General features: G+C 45.7%; 1 protein-coding gene across 1 annotated transcript in view; it reads right to left on the bottom strand.

The window, feature by feature from the left end:
• The window catches only part of LOC140428016 (uncharacterized), a 147,684-nt gene extending 122,737 nt beyond the window's left edge, over window positions 1-24,947 (bottom strand). Inside the window, exons 1-2 of the mRNA XM_072513965.1 lie at window positions 24,747-24,947; window positions 2,411-3,388 (exon numbers count right to left, since the gene is read on the bottom strand). Coding sequence (XP_072370066.1) covers window positions 2,411-3,349 — 939 coding nt within the window. The 5' untranslated portion in view covers window positions 3,350-3,388; window positions 24,747-24,947. The remainder of the gene's footprint in view (window positions 1-2,410; window positions 3,389-24,746) is intronic.
• Window positions 24,948-25,422: the final 475 nt, after the last annotated feature.

Below are 25,422 nucleotides of genomic sequence, written 5' to 3'. Positions count from 1 at the left end.
GTTTGTATGAAGGTCCACGCCTCTTCAGGCGTTTCGAAATAATAATGTTGGTCCTTGTGTGTGACCCACAGTCGCGCTGGCTGCAGCATTCCAAATCTCACTCCTTTCTGGTGCAACACCGCCTTGGCCCGGTTGAAACCCGCTCTCCGCTTTGCAACCTCCGTACTCCAGTCCGGGTATATTCGGATCTCTGCATTGTCCCACTTCCTGCTCCGCTCCTTCTTGGCCCATTTCAGGACCCTCTCTCTGTGCGTGAACCGGTGAAATCTCACCACCATCGCCCTTGGCGGCTCATTTGCCTTGGGCCTCCTCGCCAGCACCCGGTGTGCCCCATCCAGCTCCAGCGAACTCGAAGGAGCCTCCGCGCCCATCATCGCCCCGAGCATCGTGCTCGCCTATGCCCCGGCATCAGCCCCCTCCACTCCTTCAGGGAGACCCGGGATCCGCAGGTTCTTTCTACTCGACCTGTTCTCCAGGTCTTCGAGTCTTCCCGCCCACCTCTTGTGCAGCACCTCGTGCTGCTCCACTCTCACCGCCAGGCCCAAGATCTCGTCCTCATTCTCACTGACTCTTTTCTGTACCTCCTGGATCTTTACCTCGTGGGCCTTCTGGGTCATCCCTAGTCCTTCAATTGCCGACAGCATCTCCTTGCGCAGCTCCTCGAAGCAGCGCTTGATGAACTCCTGCAGCTCCGGCTCGCACTCTGCTTTGACCCCGGCTGCCGCCATTTTCCTTTTCTTCCCTCGCTTCTCCCGCTGCTCCAATGCCGCTTTTTTGGCCGTTTCACTTCTGGTCCGGTCCATAAAAGTTGAAGTGGGACCTCTCTCTTCCCTTCCCCACGGGTTGTCTTCGAAAAAAATTCTGTTGGGGCTCCTCTAACGAGCCCGAAAGTCCGTGATAGCGGGAGCTGCCGAATCGTGCGGCTTAGCTCCGCATAGCCGCAACCGGAAGTCACGAGAAACTAAGTTAATGGAATAATTATTCTTAGGTAATGATAGTCAGTCTGAACAGGAGCTATTGCTGGTTAAATGCACATAAATAAGCACTCCAAAACTGTGTCAGGCATTTAATTTAACCTGGTTTAATTAGGATGGCTGCATGGTTAATTGACATGCAGGAATAGAAATCACTTCTGGAATCACTAGGGTTTAGCAGTCTGATAAGTAAATACAGATGGATTGAATGGCAATATTGGGCATAAGTAAATGATAATAGAATAGATATGAATAATTGAAATTCTGAGGATCAGTTTGATGGACGGATGCTTCATGGGAGGATAGGACTGATCAGGGAAACCAACTTGAGATTAATTAAGGGAAGGATGGTGTAAAGGACCAAGTGATCAAGGACAAAGTACATGGAAAGGTTCAAGAAGTTAATCGCAGGTGGATAACAGAAAAGGCATTGTTTAGACAAAGAACTGTATTCTTTATTAGGTATTTCATAATAAGGAATATCTTTATAGCAAAAAAAAACCCTGAGTGGGGAGTTTGCGCTTCGGTTTTCGGGAGACAGGATCAGCAGCAGGAGCAGGAAAAATCACGGGAGTCCTTAAACACAGTTTACAGTGACAGGATTTCCCATTCCAATTGTCCACCACATAACAGCAATCCCAATGTTCAACGTCAGGAATCCCTATTCAATGCATTTAAAAATAATTATACCACAGCGCTCCCCACCGCCCCCCACCCCGGTTAGATTGTCCATTCATGTTAGCATGCCCTGAGTCACAACAGGTTCATCACGATGTATATCTAGCGACCAGATCTTTCTTTTCCTCACCTTTGCTTTCTTATTTTACATTGAATTAAATATTCTAAGTTATACTTCCTGCTTTAGATTCAGCTTGACACCGTGACAATTCTATAAACTGAGTGGTCGAAGAGACACATTGTTGCTTGGCCCACTCACAAACAGCATAGATTTCCTCTGGAGGGCACAACATTGTGAAGGATCTCCAGTAATCCTAAATTGCGATGGAAAATCCCATGTAAAGTAAGGAAACCTGAGGACCCAGGTTCGATTCCGGCCCCGGATCACTGTCTGTGTGGAGTTTGCACATTCTCCCCGTGTCTGCGTAGGTTTCGCCCCCACAACCAAGAAAGTTGTGCAGGACAGGTGAATTGGCCACGCTAAATTGCTCTTAATCGGAAAAACAAAGAATTGGGTACTCTAAATTTATTTTTTTAGCATTTTTAAATTAAGGAAACTCTAGATGTATTGAAGAGCAAGGACTGTTCCTCCCCTGCTGACTGCAAAATCTCAGCCATTATTGTTAAAAGTAACCAAAAATATTGAAGTATGCATCACAATTGTGTGGAAAACATCCTCCTGGGAAGCTCAAATTTGATTTCAAAGAAAAGTCGTTAATTAGCAATCTTAAGGTCCGAATGTGTGAGATTTCACTTACCTCAGCTTTGTTAGGCATGTTGCTGCTGGCCTGTGGTATACTGTGCCTGCAGGGATTACTGGGGTCTGCACAATGACTTATTTGTTCTGACCCCAGTGTTCTGCCTTCCACCAGTGATGCAATAGACGCTGATGATGATGATGATGATGATGACAAAGAGGAAGAAAACTGGGACACTGAACTCTCAATCTGTGTGCCAATCAACCGTTCAAGGTTTTCACTGCAAGGTACGGTCTGCAACTGAAACTTTGTTTCATTATGGCTTTCTGTAGGATAATGCTCTGATTGTGACTTCCTAGGACTGGAGTGATCTGTACAGGAGCTTCTTCCCACTGCTGTGTCAGATAATTTTTCAGGATTCTGTAAAACAGATGGAACTTGCTTCTCCAGGGCTATGCTTTCTGTAGTATCAATGCAAGTGTGATGGCTAGACGAGGCTTTAACCTCCAGCTCATCTCCAATAACGTTAGCTATTGTCTCTGATTCAATTTGTTGTTGATTTGTCCCTGCATGTTTTACCTTACTTTGTTTAACCATCTGATGCAGACCTGATGATTGATTTTCTAGTTCTTCAGGATTACAAGGATATAAACAGGGAGGCAGAGAAACATACTCTGCAGAAGCACCCTGCTCCATTTGGAGATGCTTGAATTTCTCTTCTGCATTAATTGTGCAGCATTGAGAAGTCTGCTTGGATGTGAATCTGGGGCATGTGCCGCTGTTCATGCCGATTCTCCTCTTTCCAGGTCCATCGCCATTGCTATCTGATTCCTGTCTGTTAGAAGCTTGTGTTTTTTTGTGATATTTTAGATTCCTCCTCAGGTTCTCGGTGTTGTTCTTTTGTGGCTGATGCAGAGTCAATGTTGCTGAAACAAATCCTGGGGAAAGTGCAGGACTATCAGGCATCTCTCGAATGGCGACTCTCTGGGATGCTGCCATAATCACACAAGAAATTACCTCAGCAGTGTGATAATTCTTCTAAAATGTGAAAGAAAGAAAAGCCATATTGTTTCGCTGCAGTCAAAGAAACAGCAAAATCAGTCTTTCTGCACTGAACACATTTCAGTGGGGTGGAGAAAATATCGATGATCAAAGGGCAAAGTTGAGGAATGGAGCAAAAGAGCAAGGTACTAGAAAGGGGATAAGTAGCTATAAGTAGGTAGGCCAAGTTAGGAGTAAAATCTTACTACAGTAGAATAAGGAGTTAGGTTAGCGGACTTTTAATCATCTCCAACTTAGGCTGGAGAAAATGAGGGGCAGTCTGTAATTGCCTGTAACTGGGATTTCGCAAAGCATGAAGAGGGGGATGGGCAGCCATTAGGACCGGTTCTTTGTGCAGAGGATGCTGCAGAGGATGCTGGGTGAAAGGGGGGCCCCAGGGTCAGCTTATATGGCCAGGTCAGGGAATATGTGAGAAAGACCTAAGAGAATCTTGTATTTGTCACCGTTACCTTATTTGGTCGTGGGTATGTGAAACTCGATGCTGAATCCATGTCTGTGTGTGGAACCAGATGCTGTGCTCCCTTTGTCTCACTCGCTCTTGAAGTTTCAAGAGACATGTTGTCTCCTGCCTTTTTATCAGAGTGAGTGGAGCTTGCAAGCTATTTGAAATAAAACAAAGTAATGTTTATAAATCCGAATTAGCCTTTGACTGAGACCAGACTGGGGCCAGGAAGAACCCAATATCGTCATTTGGTGGCAGCGGTGGGATTTTGAGAGCGAATTCCCGACTATCCGCAAAATCAGAATTAAACCAGCCTTGGACGGAGAGAGGGGAAATGGGCCCACGGTGTGAGTAGATTATAAAGGACCATGTCGATTTTCCCCTGCCTCGTAGTCCGAAGCGGGTTTGGTCACTCATCTATGGTCGTTAAGATCGTTCGACGAAATCAAAGATCAGTCTGGCAGATTAGAAAACGTAATTTCAGTCGATGTGAATGGCCACTAGGGGGAACCAGAGACTTGGAAAATTCAGAACCGTATCGGAACAGAGGAGGCTTAAGGATTGTTTAAATTTACTTTACAGTTTTGAAGAAGGGAAAAAAACCAAAACACATTGTGTTTCTGTGTAAATTCGAAGTTCATTGTCCTGTTGGTTGCGATGCATGAAAGTATAATGCTTTGAATTCCTTTTGTTTGAGTGGAGATCTCGGTGGATGAATGAGTGTGTGTGTTTAATAAGAATTTGTGAACTTCCTCTGGTATTCCTAGTTTTAAAATGTTGTGTTTTGCAAAACGAAGTTGCACATCAATTAGGAGGTATACACGGCAGTTAAATTGAGATTTAAAACGGGGTAAGTATTTGAAAGTTCTTTAGAAAATCAGCAATAGTGATTAACATTGTGGAAGTTATTTAGATTACAATTCTCGGGAAGTAAACAAAAAGCAAGATCAAAATGTGTAAATTGGGATTTTTAAATGATCGGCATAGTCTTGGATGCTTAAAAAAAAAGGGGAGAGAACAAAGGAATCTAAAATTGAAATGCGAAGACCAGGCATTCGGTGTGGGCGGGGTCCATGTGCTCCTTTTTAAAAAAATATATATTTTATTCAAAATTTTTGGCCAACCATAACAGTACATTGTGTATCTTTTACACAGTAATATAACAATATAAATAACAATGGCCAGTTTTTTAAACAAGAAATAAATAATATAGAAACAACATCAAAATTAAAAAACAAAACTAAATGGCAACTGCCTTGTCCCAAATAAATACCCTCCAAAAATACAATTCAGCAGTCCAGTATACAATTACCTATAACAACAACCTATACATATTATACTTATACACTAACATCCCTGAGATTCCTTCTGGTTCCTCCCCCCCCCCCCCCCCCCCACTCCCCCCCCCCCCCGGGTTGCTGCTGCTGTCTTCTTCTTTTCCATTCCCTCTATCTTTCTGTGAGGTATTCGACGAACGGTTGCCACCGCCTGGTGAACCCTTGAGCCGATCCCCTTAGGACGAACTTAATCCGTTCCAGCTTTATAAACCCTGCCATGTCATTTATCCAGGTCTCCACACCCGGGGGCTTGGCTTCCTTCCACATCAACAGTATCCTGCGCCGGGCTACTAGGGACGCAAAGGCCAAAACATCAGCCTCTTTCGCCTCCTGCACTCCCGGCTCTTCTGCAACCCCGAATATAGCCAACCCCCAGCTTGGTTCGACCTGGACCCCCACTACTTTCGAAAGCACCTTTGTCACCCCCACCCAAAACCCCTGTAGTGCCGGACATGACCAGAATATGTGGGTGTGATTCGCTGGGCTTCTCGAGCATCTCGCACACCTATCCTCTACTCCAAAAAATTTGCTGAGCCGTGCTCCAGTCATATGCGCCCTATGTAACACCTTAAATTGTATCAGGCTTAGCCTGGCACACGAGGACGATGAGTTTACCCTACTTAGGGCATCAGCCCACAGCCCCTCCTCAATCTCCTCCCCCAGCTCTTCTTCCCATTTCCCTTTCAGCTCATCTACCATAATCTCCCCCTGTCCCTCATTTCCCTACATATGTCTGATACCTTACCGTCCCCCACCCATGTCTTTGAGATCACTCTGTCCTGCACCTCCTGCGTCGGGAGCTGCGGGAATTCCCTCACCTGTTGCCTCGCAAAAGCCCTCAGTTGCATATACCGGAATGCATTCCCCTGGGGCAACCCATATTTTTCGGTCAGTGCTCCCAGACTTGCAAACGTCCCATCTACAAACAGATCTCTCAATTGTGTTACTCCTGCTCTTTGCCATGTTCCAAATCCCCCATCCATTCTCCCCGGAGCAAACCTATGGTTATTTCTTATCGGGGACCACACCGAGGCTCCCGTCTTTCCCCCATGCCGTCTCCACTGCCCCCAAATTTTCAGAGTAGCCACCACCACCGGGCTTGTGGTGTATTTCTTCGGTGAGAACGGCAATGGCGCCGTCACCATAGCTTGTAGGCTAGTCCCCCTGCAGGACGCCCTCTCCAATTTCTTCCACGCCGCTCCCTCCTCTTCTCCCATCCACTTACATACCATTGAGATATTGGCGGCCCAGTAGTAATCACTTAGGCTCGGTAGTTCCAGCCCCCCCCCCAATCCCTACTACGCTGCAAAAATCCCTTCCTCACTCTCGGGTCTTCCCGGCCCACACAAAACTCATGATACTCTTCTCAATCCTTTTGAAAAAAGCCTTCGTGATCACCACCTGGAGTCACTGAAACACAAAGAGGAATCTCGGGAGGTCCACCATTTTAACCGCCTGCACCCTCTCTGCCAGTGACAGGGATACCATGCCCCATCTCTTGACGTCCTCCTCCATCTGTTCCACCAACCGCGTTAAATTTAACCTATGCAATGTACCCCAATTCTTGGCTATCTGGATCCCCAAGTAGCGAAAGTCCCTTGTTACCTTCCTCAGCGGTAAGTCCTCTATTACTCTGCTCTGCTCCCCTGGATGCACCACAAACAACTCACTTTTCCCCATGTTCAGTTTATATCCTGAAAATTCTCCAAACTCCCCAAGTATCCGCATTATCTCTGGCATCCCCTCCGCCGGGTCCGCCACATACAACAACACATCGTCCGCATACAGAGATACCCGGTGTTCTTCTCCTCCCCTGAGTACTCCCCTCCACTTCCTGGAACCCCTCAATGCTATTGCCAGGGGCTCTATCGCCAGTGCAAACAATAATGGGGACAGAGGACATCCCTGCCTCGTCCCTCTATGGAGCCGAAAATACGCAGACCACTGTCCATTCGTGACCACGCTCGCCATCGGGGCCCTATACAGCAGCTGTACCCATCTAATATACTCATCTCCAAAGCCAAATCTCCTCAACACCTCCCACAAATAATCCCACTCCACTCTATCAAATGCTTTCTCGGCATCCATCGCCACCACTATCTCCGCTTCCCCCTCTGGTGGGGGCATCATCATTACCCCTAGCAGCCTCCGTATATTCGTATTCAGCTGTCTCCCCTTCACAAACCCAGTTTGGTCCTCATGGACCAACCCGGGACACAATCCTCTATCCTCATTGCCATTACCTTGGCCAGAATCTTAGCGTCTACGTTCAGGAGGGAAATAGGCCTATAGGACCCGCATTGCAGTGGGTCTTTTTCCTTCTTTAGGAGAAGCGATATCGTTGCCTCTGACATAGTCGGGGGCAGCTGTCCCCTTTCCCTCGCCTCATTAAAGGTTCTCATCAGTAGCGGGGCGAGCAAGTCCACATATTTCCTGTAAAATTCAACTGGGAATCCATCCGGTCCTGGGGCCTTCCCCGCCTGCATGCTCCTAATTCCTTTCACTACTTCCTCCATTTCGATCTGTGCTCCCAGTCCCACCCTCTCCTGCTCCTCCACCTTAGGAAATTCCAGCTGGTCCAGAAAACACATCATTCTCTCCTTCCCATCCGGGGGCTGAGCTTCATATAATCTTTCATAGAATGCCTTGAACACTCCATTCACTCTCTCCGCTCCCCGCTCCATCTCTCCCTCCTCATCCCTCACTCCCCCTATTTCCCTCGCTGCTCCCCTTTTCCTCAATTGGTGGGCCAGCAACCTGCTCGCTTCTCCCCATATTCGTACTGTACACCCTGTGCCTTCCTCCACTGTGCCTCTGCAGTACCCGTTGTCAGCAAATCAAATTCTACATGTAGCCTTTGCCTTTCTCTGTACAGTCCCTCCTCCAGTGCCTCCGCATATTGCCTGTCCACCCTCAGAAGTTCTTGCAGCAACCGCTCCCGTTCCCTACTCTCCTGCTTTCCTTTATGTGCCCTGATTGATATCAGCTCCCCTCTAACCACTGCCTTCAGCGCCTCCCAGACCACTCCCACCTGGACCTCCCCATTATCATTGAGTTCCAAGTACTTTTCAATACACCCCCTCACCCTTAGACACACACCCTCATCCGCCATTAGTCCCATGTCCATTCTCCAGGGTGGACGCCGTTCTTTTTCCTCCCCTATCTCCAAGTCCACACAGTGTGGAGCGTGATCCGAAATAGCTATCGCCGTATACCCCGTCCCCCTCACCTTCGGGATCAACGCCCTTCCCAAAACAAAAAAGTCTATTCGCGAATAAACTTTGTGGACATAGGAGAAAAACGAAAACTCCTTGCTCCTCGGTCTGCTAAATCTCCATGGGTCTACTCCTCCCATCTGCTCCATAAAGTCTTTAAGCACCTTGACTGCTGCCGGCCTCCTTCCAGTCCTGGACCTCGATCTGTCCAGCCCTGGTTCCAGCACCGTGTTAAAATCTCCACCCATTACCAACTTCCCCACCTCGAGGTCCGGGATACGTCCTAACATGCGCCTCATAAAGTTGGCATCATCCCAGTTCGGGGCATATCCGTTCACCAAGACCACCGCCTCCCCCTGTAATTTGCCACTCACCATCACGTATCTGCCCCCACTATCCGCCAAAGAACAAGAACAAAGAAATGTACAGCACAGGAACAGGCCCTTCGGCCCTCCAAGCCCGTGCCGACCATACTGCCCGACTAAACTACAATCTTCTACACTTCCTGGGTCCGTATCCTTCTATTCCCATCCTATTCATATATTTGTCAAGATGCCCCTTAAATGTCCCTATCGTCCCTGCTTCCACTACCTCCTCCGGTAGTGAGTTCCAGGCACCCACTACCCTCTGCGTAAAAAACTTGCCTCGTACATCTACTCTAAACCTTGCCCCTCTCACCTTAAACCTATGCCCCCTAGTAATTGACCCCTCTACCCTGGGGAAAAGCCTCTGACTATCCACTCTGTCTATGCCCCTCATAATTTTGTATACCTCTATCAGGTCGCCCCTCAACCTCCTTTCTTCCAGTGAGAACAAACCGAGTTTATTCAATCGCTCCTCATAGCTTATGCCCTCCATACCAGGCAACATTCTGGTAAATCTCTTCTGCACCCTCTCTAAAGCCTCCACATCCTTCTGGTAGTGTGGCGACCAGAATTGAACACTATACTCCAAGTGTGGCCTAACTAAGGTTCTATACAGCTGCAACATGACTTGCCAATTCTTATACTCAATGCCCCGGCCAATGAAGGCAAGCATGCCGTATGCCTTCTTGACTACCTTCTCCACCTGTGTTGCCCCTTTCAATGACCTGTGGACCTGTACTCCTAGATCTCTTTGACTTTCAATACTCTTGAGGGTTCTACCATTCACTGTATATTCCCTACCTGCATTAGCCCTTCCAAAATGCATTACCTCACATTTGTCCGGATTAAACTCCATCTGCCATCTCTCCGCCCAAGTCTCCAGACAATCTAAATCCTGCTGTATCCTCAGACAGTCCTCACCGCTATCCGCAATTCCACCAACCTTTGTGTCGTCTGCAAACTTACTAATCAGACCAGTTACATTTTCCTCCAAATCATTTATATATACTACAAACAGCAAAGGTCCCAGCACTGATCGCTGTGGAACACCACTGGTCACAGCCCTCCAATTAGAAAAGCATCCCCCATTGCTACCCTCTGTCTTCTATGGCCTAGCCAGTTCTGTATCCACCTTGCCAGTTCACCCCTGATCCTGTGTGACTTCACCTTTTGTACTAGTCTACCATGAGGGACCTTGTCAAAGGCCTTACTGAAGTCCATATAGACAACATCTACTGCCCTACCTGCATCAATCATCTTAGTGACCTCCTCGAAAAACTCTATCAAGTTAGTGATATGCCACTATGGTCTTTGCCTCAAACATTACCCGCTTCCCCACTAGTATAGCCACCCCCCTGTTTTTCGCATCTAGCCCCGAATGAAACACCTGCCCCACCCATCCTTTGCATAGTCTAACCTGGTCTATCAGTTTCAAATGCGTCTCCTGTAACATAACCACATCTGCCTTAAGTTTCTTAAGGTGTGCGAGTACCCGTGCCCTCTTTATCGGCCCGTTCAGCCCTCTCACATTCCACGTGATCAGCCGGGTTGGGGGGCTCTTTACCCCCCCCCCCCCCTTGTCGATTAGCCATCCCCTTTTATCCAGCTCCTCACCCGGTTCCCACGCAGCTGTGTCCCCCCCAGGCGGTGCCCTCCCGCCCCGCCCACCCCACCCCATACCAGCTCCCCCTTCTCCCCAGCAGCAGCAACCCAGTAAATCCCCCCTCCCACCCCCCCCCCCGCTAGATCCCCCACTAGCGTAGTTACACCCCCCATGTTGCTCCCAGAAGTCAGCAAACTCTGACCGACCTCGGCTTCCCCCCGTGACCTCGGCTCGCACCGTGCGACGCCCCCTCCTTCCTGCTTCCCTATTCCCGCCATAATTATCATAGCGCGGGAACAAAGCCCGTGCTTCCCTTTTGGCCCCGCCCCCAATGGCCAACGCCCCCAGCTCCTCCACCTCCCTTCCTCCCTCCCCCACAACCTGTGGAAGAGAGAAAAGTTACCGGGTCGCAGGATTAACAACATAAAAATCATCTCTCCCCCCTTTTTCCCCCCTCTTCGCCCCCCATATTCGCCCCACCACTTTGTCTCAAACGTTCTTTTTTAATAACCCGCTTATTCCAATTTCTCTTCAACAATAAATGTCCACGCCTCATCCGCCGTTTCAAAGTAGTGGTGCTTCCCTTGATATGTGACCCACAATCTTGCCGGCTGCAGCATTCCAAATTTAATCTTCTTTTTATGAAGCACCGCCTTGGCCCGATTAAAGCTCGCCCTCCTTCTGGCCACCTCCGCACTCCAGTCTTGATATACGCGGATCACCGCGTTCTCCCACCTACTGCTCCGAGTTTTCTTTGCCCATCTGAGGACCATCTCTCTGTCCTTAAAACGGAGGAATCTTACCATTATGGCTCTGGGAATTTCTCCTGCTCTCGGTCCTCGCGCCATCACTCTGTATGCTCCCTCCACCTCCAACGGACCCGTCGGGGCCTCCGCTCCCATTAACGAGTGCAGCATCGTGCTCACATATGCCCCGACGTCCGCTCCCTCCGCACCTTCAGGAAGACCAAGAATCCTTAGGTTGTTCCTCCTCGCGTTGTTCTCCAGCACCTCCAGCCTTTCCACACATCGTTTATGGTGTGCCTCATGCATCTCCGTCTTCACCACCAGGCCCTGTATATCGTCCTCGTTCTCGGCAGCCTTTGCCTTCACGACCCGAAGCTCCCGCTCCTGGGTCTTTTGCTCATCATTTAGCCCTTCAATCGCCTGTAATATCGGGGCCAACAGCTCCTTCTTCATCTCCTTTTTAAGCTCTTCCACGCAGCGTTTCAAAAACTCGTGTTTTTCAGGGCCCAATATTAAACTGCCACCTTCCGACGCCATCTTGGTTTTTGCTTGCCTTCCTTGCCACTGCTCTAAAGGATCCACCGCAATCCGGCCACTTTCCTCTCCTTTTTCCATCCGTATCCAGGGGGGATTCCCTTCTGGTTTACCGCACAGTACTTTTAACCGTTAAAATTGCCGTTGGGGCTCTTATTAAGAGCCCAAAAGTCCGTTCCACCGGGAGCTGCCGAAACGTGCGACTTAGCTGGTCATCGCCGCACCCGGAAGTGTCGTCCATGTGCTCCTTTGTTAGAGGCAGCCATGATGTACCTACATTTACAAATTTTGTTCTGTGTTCCAAATTTGTAGAGATTTCAGTATTTTCTCTGTAAACTCACTACACATCAAATTTAAGATTCGGGGATTTTCATATAGCAAAGATTATGGATTTTTAACTTTATTTTAAGATTACACAGGGGGAAAGGAAGATCTCAGTAGAAAGGAAGAAGGCCATTTTAGAGATGCCCAAACCCCAAACCATAAGAGGGGTTAGGCAAGTACTGGGAACTATTCGACTACTGTAGGGCCTTGGTGTATAAGCACACAGAACTTGAGGGGACACTGCAAGCACTGACCCCAGGGGGGTAGGCAGTCCCGATAGCAGGTAGAATGGGGACTGTAGCAGGATACCGCTTTCAAGGAAAAATTAATTAAAACATGCCCTCGTGTTATATTGGGATAGTGGAGAGGGGGCATTGTGGCAGTAAGGGGCTAGAAACACGGGAACCAATGAGACCAGTATTAGGAGTAGTCGATGGAAGTGATAGGGCACAGCTCCACCGGGTCCTAGTGCCCGCTGAGTTGCAAGAAAGTCATTAGCAGAAGAAATGAAGTTTAGAATGTGAACTACATTGCAGACGGAGCTTTAGGGAATAAAAGTATGGGACCAGAGCTTCGATTAGGAGTATTACTTGCAGTATCAGGAAATGAGAATCTGATGGCAGGGAAAGATTAATAAAAATAGATGCAGAAATAAAAAAAATTAAGATATTAAAACCAATTGATAACGTAGTGGAAATAAGGAAAGCACACCTAGCGATAGAAAGAATGACACAGGATTAATCAGCACAAAATTCCAGCACACAATCCAGGGAGACCAATACAGGCCGTAAAAGCAATATCCCTTGACCCGAGGTGCCAAATGCGAGCTGGAGATAATGATTAAAGAGTTAGAACAGCAGGGAATCATTCAAGAAGTCACATATGCATTGACGAATAGCCCACTTCAGGTAGTTAGCAAGCCTGCTGGTACATTTAGAATGGTAACGAATTACAAAGCATTAAATAAGGTCACAAAAAAAAAGAGAAGGATAAACGGTATTTAATAAATCCACAAACTACATTGGAGAAGGTGGCAGGCAAAACTTATTTAACTAGTATAGATTTAGCCAACGGTTTCTGGAGTGTTCCGTTAGACCCAGACAGCAGGGAAAAGACAGCATTTACCCTTGGCACTAAACATTACGTATACTCTAAATTGCCACAAGGATATGTTAATTCCCCAAACCATGTTCAGGCAATAGTAAGGGAGCTGATTAAAGATGATTTGGCTTTAGTATATATTGATGATGTGTTAATTGGAGATGATGATCAGGGGGACACATGTTGAAAGAGTGACCAAAATCATTAAAACACTTAATGAAGCAGGATTTAAGATAGGGTTAAATAAATGCCAGATTGGCAGGAGCGAAGTCGACTATCTAGGGTATTCAGTGTCAAGGGCAGGTAGGGAAGCCAGTGTTGGGATGAGAGAGAAAGCTGCTAGAATCGCAGCGCCCGTTTCACAAAATGGGATGCAGCAAATCATGGGAATTTTGGAGTACTTGAGACCAGTAGTGGAAGACTTTATTCTTTATGCTAGACCCATTTATGAAACTTTGAAAGGGGGCTTTTAGGTAGACCAGTGAAGCACAGAGGAGTTTGGACCAGTTAAAAACAGCTGAGCAACATCCGGGCCATTAGAGGAGAGACATGAAGAGGACGATTTGAGCATTAAATTTGATCTGTACGCAAATGGATATGGTATGGTGCTTGCTAATCATAGTACTCAGACACCTTTCAAACAATGACAGGAAATTGGTCAAGGGCTGAACAAAGGTTTTCGGACATCGCAAAATGTCTGGCAGCCATAACAAAAAGGACAGCAGAGACTGAAAATTTATCAGCCGGGGAGAAAATTTATGTCACAACTGAATTTTTAGAATTGACAGAGTTGACCAAGAGACAGGGTTGCCAGCAAGGCGCGAATACAGCTCGATGGGAAAGATGGGAAACCATTCTTTTAAACCCTGCCTTAATGTTTATTCATAACATTAAAAAGGGACAGAAACTTGATAAATCAGTTAGCAGAACAGAGTTGGGAAATGCTTGGGTGGTATATACGGATGGTAGTAAAGTTAAGGAGGATGAGGAACAAGCCAGATGGGCATCCATTTAAAAAAAAAAATCAGGAAAGAAAATGGTGGAGAAACGGGGAGTAACAAAATAAAACTGAGACACTGATGGAAGAATGGTCATTAGAGTATGCAGGCCCTCTTTTTCCTAGGAGCAGCAAAAGTAATTTGTACTTTTTAATCAAAGCTGATAGCAGCACGGGGAACGTTGAATTAGAGAATCAGTGGCATCTGGAGCAAAGGAATTGTATCAGAACTAAAAAATCCGACCCAATTCATTCAGGTGAGTTAGTGAGGGAGTACATAGTTTAAGAGATGATGGGATGACCCGGGGACGTAAAATTAGCCTAACAGCGTTTAGAGACTGTCTCACTGCAATGATGCCGTGCCACAGGATAGATCATATCCCCAAACCGCTCGGACAAGGGAAAAGGAATGTTTGGTTGTGAGTGTCAGGGGATAACTGCACTTACTAGTATTATGTAATCAGTGGAGTGGGAATGCAAGTGAATTGAAACCTGTTAGCAGCATTGATAGGACAGATAAATGCAGTAGCAATATCCAACATGTATCAGGGAAAGTTTCGGTCCGCTTGGATCACTGAGTTAGCAAAAGAGGGAGTTTGAGATTCTTCAAGTCTCACTCAGGGGTGCAATGATAGGAGGAGGAGACTTAACAGGCCTTAATCATATGATGTATGTACATGATCAGGAAAACAAATCAGTTAAAGAAAAAAAAAGGGAATTATATGGAAATCCGGAAGTCCTGGAGAGGGCACTTCTCGAACATCCAAACAGGAATAGAAAGATACAAATTAAGAAATAGGGCCCTCTCCGCCTTTGACCGTTCATTTGGTTTTCAGATGAAGCAAAAATAACACAGACGAAGAATGAGAACTACACTCAAGGGAAGAATGTTTTAGATAGTATGGGGGGAAAACTAATGATCCAATTGGCTACATATTTGAGGAATTAAATGACAGAGCCCGGAAGAAAAACCTTACAGGTTAGAAACAAATCAAAATATCAAATTATTACTGAATAGTGAAACCTCCGGTCAGACATCTCGAACTGGACATAAGCTGATGGATGATCTGTGGTCTCCATGGGGTAATGTACTACGCGGTGGAGTTATTCTGGGTCTCGGCAGACGGCAGCGACTGAAGAGGACCCCCCCCGCATTTTAAATGCCAATAGTTTAAGAATTTTGGCAACTTGATGCCACGGTGGGAAATTTGTAACCAATGCAGCAAACAATATTGCATTGGAAAGTGTAATAGTTATTACGGACGAAATGTCCTGGAAGTTGTTAGGGACTGTTATGAATGGATTCAATTGGATTGTAACCCCAAACGTTGACTGTATTAAATGTGCAAGTGGTGTTATTGCAAAGTAAAAAAACAAACAAACAAATAATGGCAAGTATACACTTCATGTTGTAAGGAAAATGATAACGGACAAAAGGGATTTGAAGAAAACTGAGTATTGTCTCATGTAAACCAGGGCTGGTAGACTACATGGTTCAGTACAATGTTAGACGTTAGTGTGAGGAAGTCAGGAATAGAAACAGGATCGACTGAAGCTTCTGCAATTCATAAAGCAAGATAATCAGTGGATAGTACATGATATCATAATTTACCATTCCAATGAGAAACGGAAAGCACTTCCAGAAAATAATACCAGTGAGGGATAAAAACCTTTTTGGTCGCTGATGGACTGAGTTGTGTGCTGTTTCTAAAGGACATGAGGAAGCTTCTATGGTGCTGCTACTCCAAGGTAGTCAGATGTCTTGGAGGTAGTGGAACACACGGATACAGCTATTGTGTTACCTTCCTGAGCAGCGACAGCTATGGTTCACGGTGATTGGACTTGAGGAAAGAACAATACAAAGAGTCTATCGACACTGGTCTGCGGGATGGATGAATTTGCAATTGATTTCCGTGCACAGTTTACAAATCACAACATGTACAGACACATGACAAGGATCGGGGATAGCTGCTAGTCAGTACAACTAGAAGGGGGATATAAACCCTACAGCAGGATTCAGCTCAGAGTCAGCTCTCATAGCTCGGTCATGGGGTTTTACCTGATGCATGGATTGATAATACTTGTTATTATAATTGTATATTGCATAATCATTGGATGCCTTAGTATGTGTTGTAAGATGACTATGGCTCGGATGATGCCGATAGACTCAGCCCATCACCACTCACCAAGATGACATCCCGTTACTGGCGACCATCAAACCAGGAGGAACCCGGACGGAGAGCCAGTGGCTGTAAAAATGTGGTGAGGTGTTTATGTACGGAATGCAATGAATTGCGGGACGGTCTTTCAGACCAGACATTGATACAGGTTATTCCCCCGGGGATGTTTATAATGGACACTGGGAGTTGTATGCCTAACCAAAATCCAAATTTGGACCGAGTCAGCAACAGGACTATTGTTGGTCTGGCGAATTGTTAGCACACCTTTTGACCATCAGGGGGAATACCTACCACACATTTCTCTACCAATAGAGACCCTCGTGGCAGAGGTGGAAGAAAATATAACAAGTCTGTTCTCCACCTGCACTGCACGGAGGTGTAGCGTAACCCAGAGGTCAGGCCAATGCATCTGCCACAACGCCACCGGTGTCCCGTTGTCGGCAGGTAGCGAAAGGGAATGTTAGTTATCATAGAATGATAAAAGAAGGGAATGAGGAATGGAGCAAAAGAGCAAGGTACTAGAAAGGGGATAAGTAGCTATATGTTGTTAGGCCAAGTTAGAAGTAAAATCTTACTACAGTAGGATAAGGAGTTAGGTTAGTGGACTTTTAAACATCTCGCTTAGGCTGGAGAAAATGAGGGGCAATCTGTAATTGCCTGTAACTGGGATTTTGCAAAGCATGAAGAGGGGGATGGGCAGCCATTAGGACCAGTTCTTTGTGCAGAGGATGCTGCAGAGGATGCTGGGTTAAAGGGGGCCCCAGGGTCTGCTTATATGGCCAGGTCAGGGAATGTGTGAGAAAGACCTATGAGAATCTTGTATTTGTCACCGTTACCTTATTTGGTCGTGGGTATGTGAAACTCGATGCTGAATCCATGTGTGTGTGTGAAACCAGATGCTGTGCTCCCTTTGTCTCACTCGCTCTGGAAGTTTCAAGAGACATGTTGTCTCCTACCTTTTTATCAGAGTGAGTGGAGCTTGCAAGCTATTTGAAACAAAACAAAGGAATGTTTATAGATCTGACTTAGCCTTTGACTGAGGCCAGACTGGGGCCAGGAAGAACTCATTATCGTCCAAGTGCCCCATGTATGAGCTGTGGCAACAAATTATGCGCAGCAGAGTATCAATACAGTCCATCTCTAGGCCTGCAGGGAACTCTGTTGCCAGTCAGTTGACAGTCTGAGTAAACAATGCACTGAATTTATCTTAATTTAATCTGTTTCAAGGTTAAGACTCAATATTTTTGTGGCAGTTGAGGATCACTTTAAACTGGGGGCTGGGTCAGGGGAGATGCCGATCCGGGGGAACCATAGGTTTGAGCCAAGGAAGCTGGACGGGAGGTTTCGGAAATGGGAGGGACGGGGGTCAGGGTATTAAAAGACCTGTTCCTGGGGGAACGCTTTGTGAGGTTGGAAGAGTTGGGGAAGAAATATGGGCTGGGGCAAGAGGAAGGGTCTTTGCTAGGAAGGAGGTTCAGAGCTTCCCGATAGCACCGGCCCCCTCATGGTTGGAGGAGGTATTGACGGCAGGGGGAAGGGGATGGTGTTGGTGATCTACGGGAGAATTTTGGGGGAGGACGGGGATCCATAGAGGGGATTAAAGCCAAGTGGGAAGAAGAGTTGGGAGAGGCTATGGAAGATGGTTTGTGGTGTGAGGTCTCCGGAAGGTGAATGCCTCTATCTCATGCGCGAGGTTGGGATTGATACAGCTGAAGATTATGTATAGGGGGCACCTCACGAGGGTGAGGATGAGCAAACTCTTTGAGGGAGTGGAGGACATTTGTGAGTGTTGTAGGAGGGGCCCCGTAAACCATGAACATATGTTTTGGTCCTGTCCGAGGCTGCAGAAGCATTGGAGGAAGGTTTTCAGTGTTATCTCAGGGTTGGTGCATGTGAACTTGGAACCAGGACCCCTAGAAATCTTTTTCGGGGTGTCGGACCGGCCAGGACTGCAGGCGGGAGCAGATGTTTTAGCCTTCGCCTCGCTGATTGTCCGGAGGCGGGTCCTGTTGGGATGGAGGTCAGCTTCTCTGCCTGGGCCTTAGCTTGGCGGGGGGATCGACTGGAATTTCTGACTCTCGAGAAGGTGAAGTTTCAGCTGAGGGGGATGAAGGAAGGGTTCTACAATTCATGGGGATTGTTTATAATGCATTTTCGAGAATTGGTTGCCATTGAACATTAGTGGAGGGGGAGGTTAGAGGTTATTGTTCTTTATTATATTGCTTACTGATTGACTGTTAATTTTCTTTTTGACTTGGAATGTACAGGTGATGTTTTGGTCTGTATACTGAATGGGGTGCTGTTTGGGGGATTGGTATTGTATTTGTTTTTATTTGTTTTCTTTTGTTTATTTGATGAAAATGTGGAAAATGAGGTGAATAAATAGATTTTTTAAAAAAGACTCAATATTGCAGACTTGAGGACTGACAACATATCAGGATCTCCAAAGCTCTTCCAACACATTCGGGACATCAACAACTGAATAATGAAGCTGTACTGATGTGTTATAAAAACAGTGTAGAACTTTTAACGCATGCTCCATAGCGTCATTATTTGGAGATTTTGGTGGCTGATAAACCTCTCTCAATTCTTCATGTCCTATCTTAGACCCCCATCACTTTCCCAGGTTGGCTGGCACCCACAATGGATGTAAAGTAAAAATGGAATAACAAAGTGACTTAACCAATCCTGCCTTAAGACAATGAAGAGTTCAGAAGTGGACCCTCAGATGAACTTAACCTCAGAAAATACTTATGAAACCTGTATGACCATTCACCAAAAACTGGAAGATGTGACTCAGGCCAATAAGCCTTCCACTTATCTAAACACTTTCCTTCAGTCAAGAGAAGGATCTCTGGATTATACCGAAGATGGGGGTCAGTAGATCAATCAGCTTGAATGTGGATTGTCCCCTGGTGAAGTGATATAGCAGTCAGAGGTTTTGAGGGGGAGAGGAAAATCAGTTTAGCCAATGACATTGGCTGACCACATAGAACCATAGATTTACTAAAGCACAGAAGAAAGTCATTTGGCCCATCGAGTCTGCACTGATCCTCTGAAAGATCACCCTATCTAGCCCCTCCCCACCCCTCCCATCCCCACCAAACCAACACATCCTTGGACATTAAGGGGAAATTTAGCACGGCCAATCCACCTAACCTGCACATATATGGACTATGGGAGGAAACTGGAGCACAAGGAGGAAACCCATGTAGACACGGGGAGAAAGTGCAAACTCCACACAGACACTCACCCAAGGCCAGAATTCAACCGGGGTCCCTGGTTCTGTGAGGCAGCAGTGCCAACCACTGTGCCACCCCAGTTCTATCCATATCATCCAGGGTGTTATTGTGATGCAGAGCTTCCATCTAAAACAGATTGTAGATGAGCGAGCCAATCATGAAACATCTCATTAGAGAGCATTACTGTTACTTAAATTAGATAGAGAACTTTTGGCAAGTCACCCAAGTCCAACACACTTTGCATTCCAATTGAACAGAAATCTATTAGTTGACTGGCCCTATGGAGAATAGCAATGGGGAAGTCAGCCTTTTGTCCCTGCTCCAGTTTGCTATCAAGTTATTTATGATGAAAAGTGCAACTGTGCACATCAGATGACGATAGGATTGTGATTGCCTATGCTATCCCCAAGATCAAATAACTTGTTTGGAGCGGGGAAGATATCTGTGAACCTAATAATGAGTCAGTTAACCTTTAAGAATCAAAGTCTAAATCAATTCTTTAAACCATCTTTTCCTGTTATGTGCAAAGGGATTGGACTAGCACTGAGCAAATGGTACCTTTAAATTAATGTTCTCACTTATAGCGAACCCCACCTGTTATGTCCCAGATTTAACTTACATGAAATACATTGCTGTTCTAAACGTACTGTTAAAGATGTGAAATTTGTGTAATACTGAAAAAACAAACAAAAATGCGATGAAAATAATATACCTGTTTATGTTGATTGTTCATGAAGAATGGCCATTTTGGTGGTTTATAAAAAATAAGCTAAGAAATTTGGTACAATTAGCAGGAATCAAGTAGTCTGTGTTGAAAATAATTCAGCACCAACTGATTTCACATGTTCTATTAAATTCAACACCAATAATTTTATTTCAGTTCTTAATTTTACTTGATCATGACTTTTCCAAACCATACAATATGCAAAAAAATCAATGTATGGAGCTGGGTTAGGGGTTGACTCCCAGTGGGTCAGAATGGAGGAGAGTTGGGCAGCACGGTGGCGCAGTGGTAGCACTGCAGCCTCACGGCACCGAGGTCCCAGGTTCGATCCCGGCTCTGGGCGTGTGGAGTTTGCACATTCTTCCTGTGTTTGCGTGGGTTTCGCCCCCACAACCCAAAGATGTGCAACGTAGGTGGATTGGACACCTAAATTGCCCCTTAATTGGAAAAATTGAATTCCAGGGTACTCTAAATTTATTTTAAAAAAAGAATAGAGGAGAGTTTGTGCAAGGGGTCGGGATTGAAGGCGCTAGCAACAGTGCCGCTCCCGATGGCCCCGGGGAAATACTCAGGGAGTCTGGTAGTAATGGCTTCATTGAGAATTTGGAGGCAGTTTCGCCAGTACTTCGGGTTGGGGGCAGGGTCAAGGGAAATGCCGATTCAGGGGAACCATAGATTTGAGCCAGGGAAGTGGGATGGAAATTTTTGGAGATGGAAGGAGAAAGGAATTCGGACACTAAAAGATTTGTTTCTTGGGGGTCGGTTTGCAGGATTGAAGGAGCTGGGAGCAAAGTATGGGCTGGAGCAGGGGGAAATATTTAGATACATGCAGGTTCGAGACTTTGCCAGAAAGGAGATACAGAGCTTCCCAGTAGAGCCAGCTTCCACATTGCTGGAGGAGGTGCTGACAACAGGGGGAATGGAGAAGGGGGTACTATCAGTGGTCTACAGGGCTATTTTGGAAGAGGAGAAGGCGCTGCTGGAAGGGATCAAGGCAAAGTGGGAGGGGAAGTTGGGAGAGGGTATGGAGGAGGGGTTCTGGTGTGAGGTGCTCCGGAGAGTGAATGCCTCCACCTCGTGTGCGAGGTTGGGGCTGATACAGCTGAAGGTGGTATATATGAAAATGAAAGCTAGGTATATATGAAAATGAAAGATAGAGCACACCTTACAAGGGCGAGGATGAGCCGGCTCTTTGAGGGGGTAGAAGATGTGTGTGAACGTTGCGGGGGTGGGGGGGGCGCAAACCACGTTCATATGTTTTGGTCCTGTCCAAAGCTGGACGATTACGGGAATGAGGTTTTTAGGGTAATCTCTAAAGTGGTGCAGGTGAAACTGGACCCGGGCCCTTGGGAGGCCATATTCGGGGTGTCGGACCAGCCGGGGTTGGAAACGGGTGCGGAGGCAGATTTTGTAGCCTTCGCCTCTTTGGTCGCCCGAAGGTGGATCCCGATGGGATGGAGAGCAACCTCTCCACCCTGTGCCCTGGCGTGTCGGGGGGACCTGCTGGAATTCTTGACTCTTAAGAAGGTAAAATTTGAACTGAGGTTAAGGATGGAGGGGTTCTACAATTCATGGGCGTTATTCGTTTTGTACTTTGACAATTGGATTACATCAAACATTGGAGGGGGGGGGGTGCTGTTAGGGTTGGGGGGAGAGGGATTGTATGTGTTAATGGTGACTATGGGTGATTCCTGATTCCTTTTTGTCTTTTGTTTATGTTAACATGCGGGCTAATGTTTGGGGGTTTGGTGGGAGGATGGGATCGTTGTTATTGATATGGGGATTGACATTACATTCGTTACTGATTATTGTTCATTGTTGGGTGTAAATTTTGGAGAAAATGTGAAAAAGGGAGGATAATAAAAATATTTTAAAAAAAAGAATATGCAGAAAATGTACTTTTATGCAAAAGGAAAAAAATTAGGTTCTATTTATTTGTAGAATTTAAGGCTTTCTCAAGACAATTCTTCGGTGCCAAGATTTACTGCACAGCAACAAACAGAATGCAGCATCAGGATTTACTGACATGGTGACTAAATTTGTCATTAAGGTAAAGAGAGAGAACTGAAATGTAAATGTGTTAAAAAGATTAAATAAATCTACGATCCATGTGTAGCAGATAATGGATGGCCTTCACAAATACTGGTTTTAGGTTACTTACCATTGAATGTGTCTCAGATGACTTTTTCAATTCAGAGTCTGAAAATAATCCTCGCAATAAGTTGTTTTAATAATGCTGGCTATGAAATGTTTAAGTCAGACTGAACATGCATCAATTTCTCTATTCCCAAGAGAAAGTCTGGAGCAGGCTTCTGCAGGTTGCTATGTTTTGGTATTACCATTACCCCTAGATAATTCAAGTGGAACGTTGATTACGCAAAGGGAGAGCAAGTCATCTGGATAAGTCTGGGGATGTTTTACATGATTGGCAATTCCTCTGAGTTAGCCAAATTCGTTGATCTTTTCAGAAACATTGGTTCCATAGATGAAGTAGAATATCATCAGAACACACCAACATTTTGTGTTCAGCTACTTCTTTATCCTATGGATGCTCAAGACCACTCTGAGGTTTTCTACCAGGGTCAAGAACACAAAGAGGTGCTGGAGGTATGGGGACTAGGTAATGGAGGATGTGGCGGGGGGGGGGGGGGGGACAGGAAACCTTTTGAAGGGAAATGCTAGGCACCTGGAGGCCACCATTGATGTAGGATCAGTGCACAGAATTTTAATCCATGTCTGGAATATATCATTAAAAGCCATTAATCTGAGTAAAGCCAGAGAGAATTCCATTTGTCTTCTCAAAACAACAAAATATTTTTTTGTAGGTCTATGCGTTTTTGAAGCAGGCTATGTAAATAGTGAGTCCTGGAGCTTTCCTGGACTGCACGTTTTGCATTCTTCATTGGACCTCCTTCGTTGATATCAGAGTCCAGTGCATGTGGTTGGTTCCATCTGGGTGAAACAGGAGAGGGGAAGTTTTGCAAGTTGGTGAAATATACAAGTTAAACATGGGAACGGGTAATTTGGCCTCATGAGTTTGTGTCAGTGTTAACCCTCTGTACAAGCAGACTATTAGTTAAGCATTCCATGCTTTTTCTACATTACAACAGTGACTACACTTCAAAAGTGCATCATTTGCTAGAAAGACTTGAGGCCACGAAAGGAATGTTTTAAAGTCTTTTTTCAAGCAATTTTCTTCGGCACTTTGTTTTTATTTCAGATCTCCAGCATCTGAAGTGTTTTGCTTTTATTTGACAAGTCCAGCTGGATTATTGCTTTTGCTTCATCCCCTCTTACTGATCCAGTCATAGCAAGAACACCTCCAGTAATGCCTTCGCTCATTCTGCCTCTGCATCATTATCTCTGGAGTTCCCAAAATCTCTACACTTGACACCATCAGCCCACAAGCCCCCACAAATGATATTTATCATAGAATTTACAGTGCAGGAGGCCATTCGGCCCATCGAGTCTGCACCGGCTCTTGGAAAGAGCACCCTACCCAACGTCAACATCTCCACCCTATCCCCATAACCCAGTAACCCCACCCAACACTAAGGGCAATTTTGGACACTAAGGGCAATTTATCATGGCCAATCCGCCTAACCTGCACATCTTTGGACTGTGGGAGGAAACCGGAGCACTGGAGGAAACCCACGCACACACGGGGAGGATGTGCAGACTCCGCACAGACAGTGACCCAAGCTGGAATCGAACCTTGGACCCTGGAGCTGTGAAGCAATTGTGCTATCCACAATGCTACTGTGCTGCCCTTATTGAAGGACCTTCCAGCTCAATCCCACTGTAACACCAAGGTGACTATGGTATAAATTGGGTCAGAAACTGGATACACTGGAAGTTTCTGTGGGACTCATAGTTGTGGAGCTTACACTCACCCCAAAATATGTTGGGGTGTATCTACTGGGGTGGGAATGTCAGGCTGGATTGACATGCGATTGACATGAGATTCACGGTAACAACCTAACCACACATAAAGGACTGTGCTTCAGACCAATCCAGAGACAACTCACATAGTGTTCACCACCCCAATCCCCACCAAAGAAATGTTAGTCCTCAGCTGACCCATGTTAAAGAAGCTCAAATGTCTGTTAATTATCTTTTTAAACATAGTGGGCAAACTGCTGTATTCAGCCCCGAACCTCTTACCATTAAATGGGTAACATGTCAGGGCTGGCAAGGAAGACGGTGACCCCCACCCCAGAAAACAAGCCCAGTGAGACCATAAAGTTCAACCTTGGGTTTGTTCATTTGTTCCATTTTGTTTTGACTGGAAAGGAAACCCAGGAACCCGTTCTATGGAGATTAATGAACACACAAGAAAACGACATAACTTTTCTTCAAAAATATTATCTATATAAATTCTTAGATTTAATTCAATTCTTTTAAAATAATTTGCTAACGTTTCAAATATTAAACTTAAACATACCTGTTTCATACATAAACACTTCATTCTTTCATCAGTTGTTATATGATAAGTTATTTAGTTTTTGATTAAAATGAACTTACCGTAAATCTTATTCTTACTCTAGGCACTGGTAAGAAATGACTGCTCAAATTTGCCCCGCAGCTGAGTGTTTACTCAAACTGTGATAGATAAGACTTATTTGCTCTGTTGTTACTTAGCTACACTGCTATATTGCAGCAATTGACTCATTTCAGCTTCCATTTCCCTCAAGGCAAAGCCAAGCAAATGTGTTCCACTCCCTTTTATTCCGTTGTCAGTTACAATGAAAACGGCACAAGTTTGTTGATGAGCATTTTCCAGTCTTTAAAGTTTCTGTGGGCAACAGATTGATAAACAATGTGGCAGGCATGAACTTGTCGACTAGATTGAGGTGCCATGTGAGCCTAACTACTGGCTGGCACCATTCCACGATTAATCCATCCTATTGCATATTATATTACGCAAGCGCTTGGTAGGGGGTGAAGCCTACACTTATCCACTAGTCAAGTTTTAAGATTATATTCTACCTGACAAATTCTACTTGAATGTGAAGCAACATGAAGCTCATATTTGTAACTAATCTTAGACTTGAAAATTTTGAGCTAGAATCATAGAATAATAAAGCAGAGGTGATCAAACTCATTACACCCAGCAAGTCTTTGAAAGAGCTATCCAGTAATTCTAACCCCATGCAATGCTTTCCCTTCAAGTATTTATACAATTCCTTTTTGAAACTTA

This window comes from Scyliorhinus torazame, chromosome 8 (assembly GCF_047496885.1).
Source record: "Scyliorhinus torazame isolate Kashiwa2021f chromosome 8, sScyTor2.1, whole genome shotgun sequence".
NCBI classification, from domain to species: Eukaryota; Metazoa; Chordata; class Chondrichthyes; order Carcharhiniformes; family Scyliorhinidae; genus Scyliorhinus; species Scyliorhinus torazame.
This window is presented reverse-complemented; position numbering and strand designations above follow the sequence as displayed.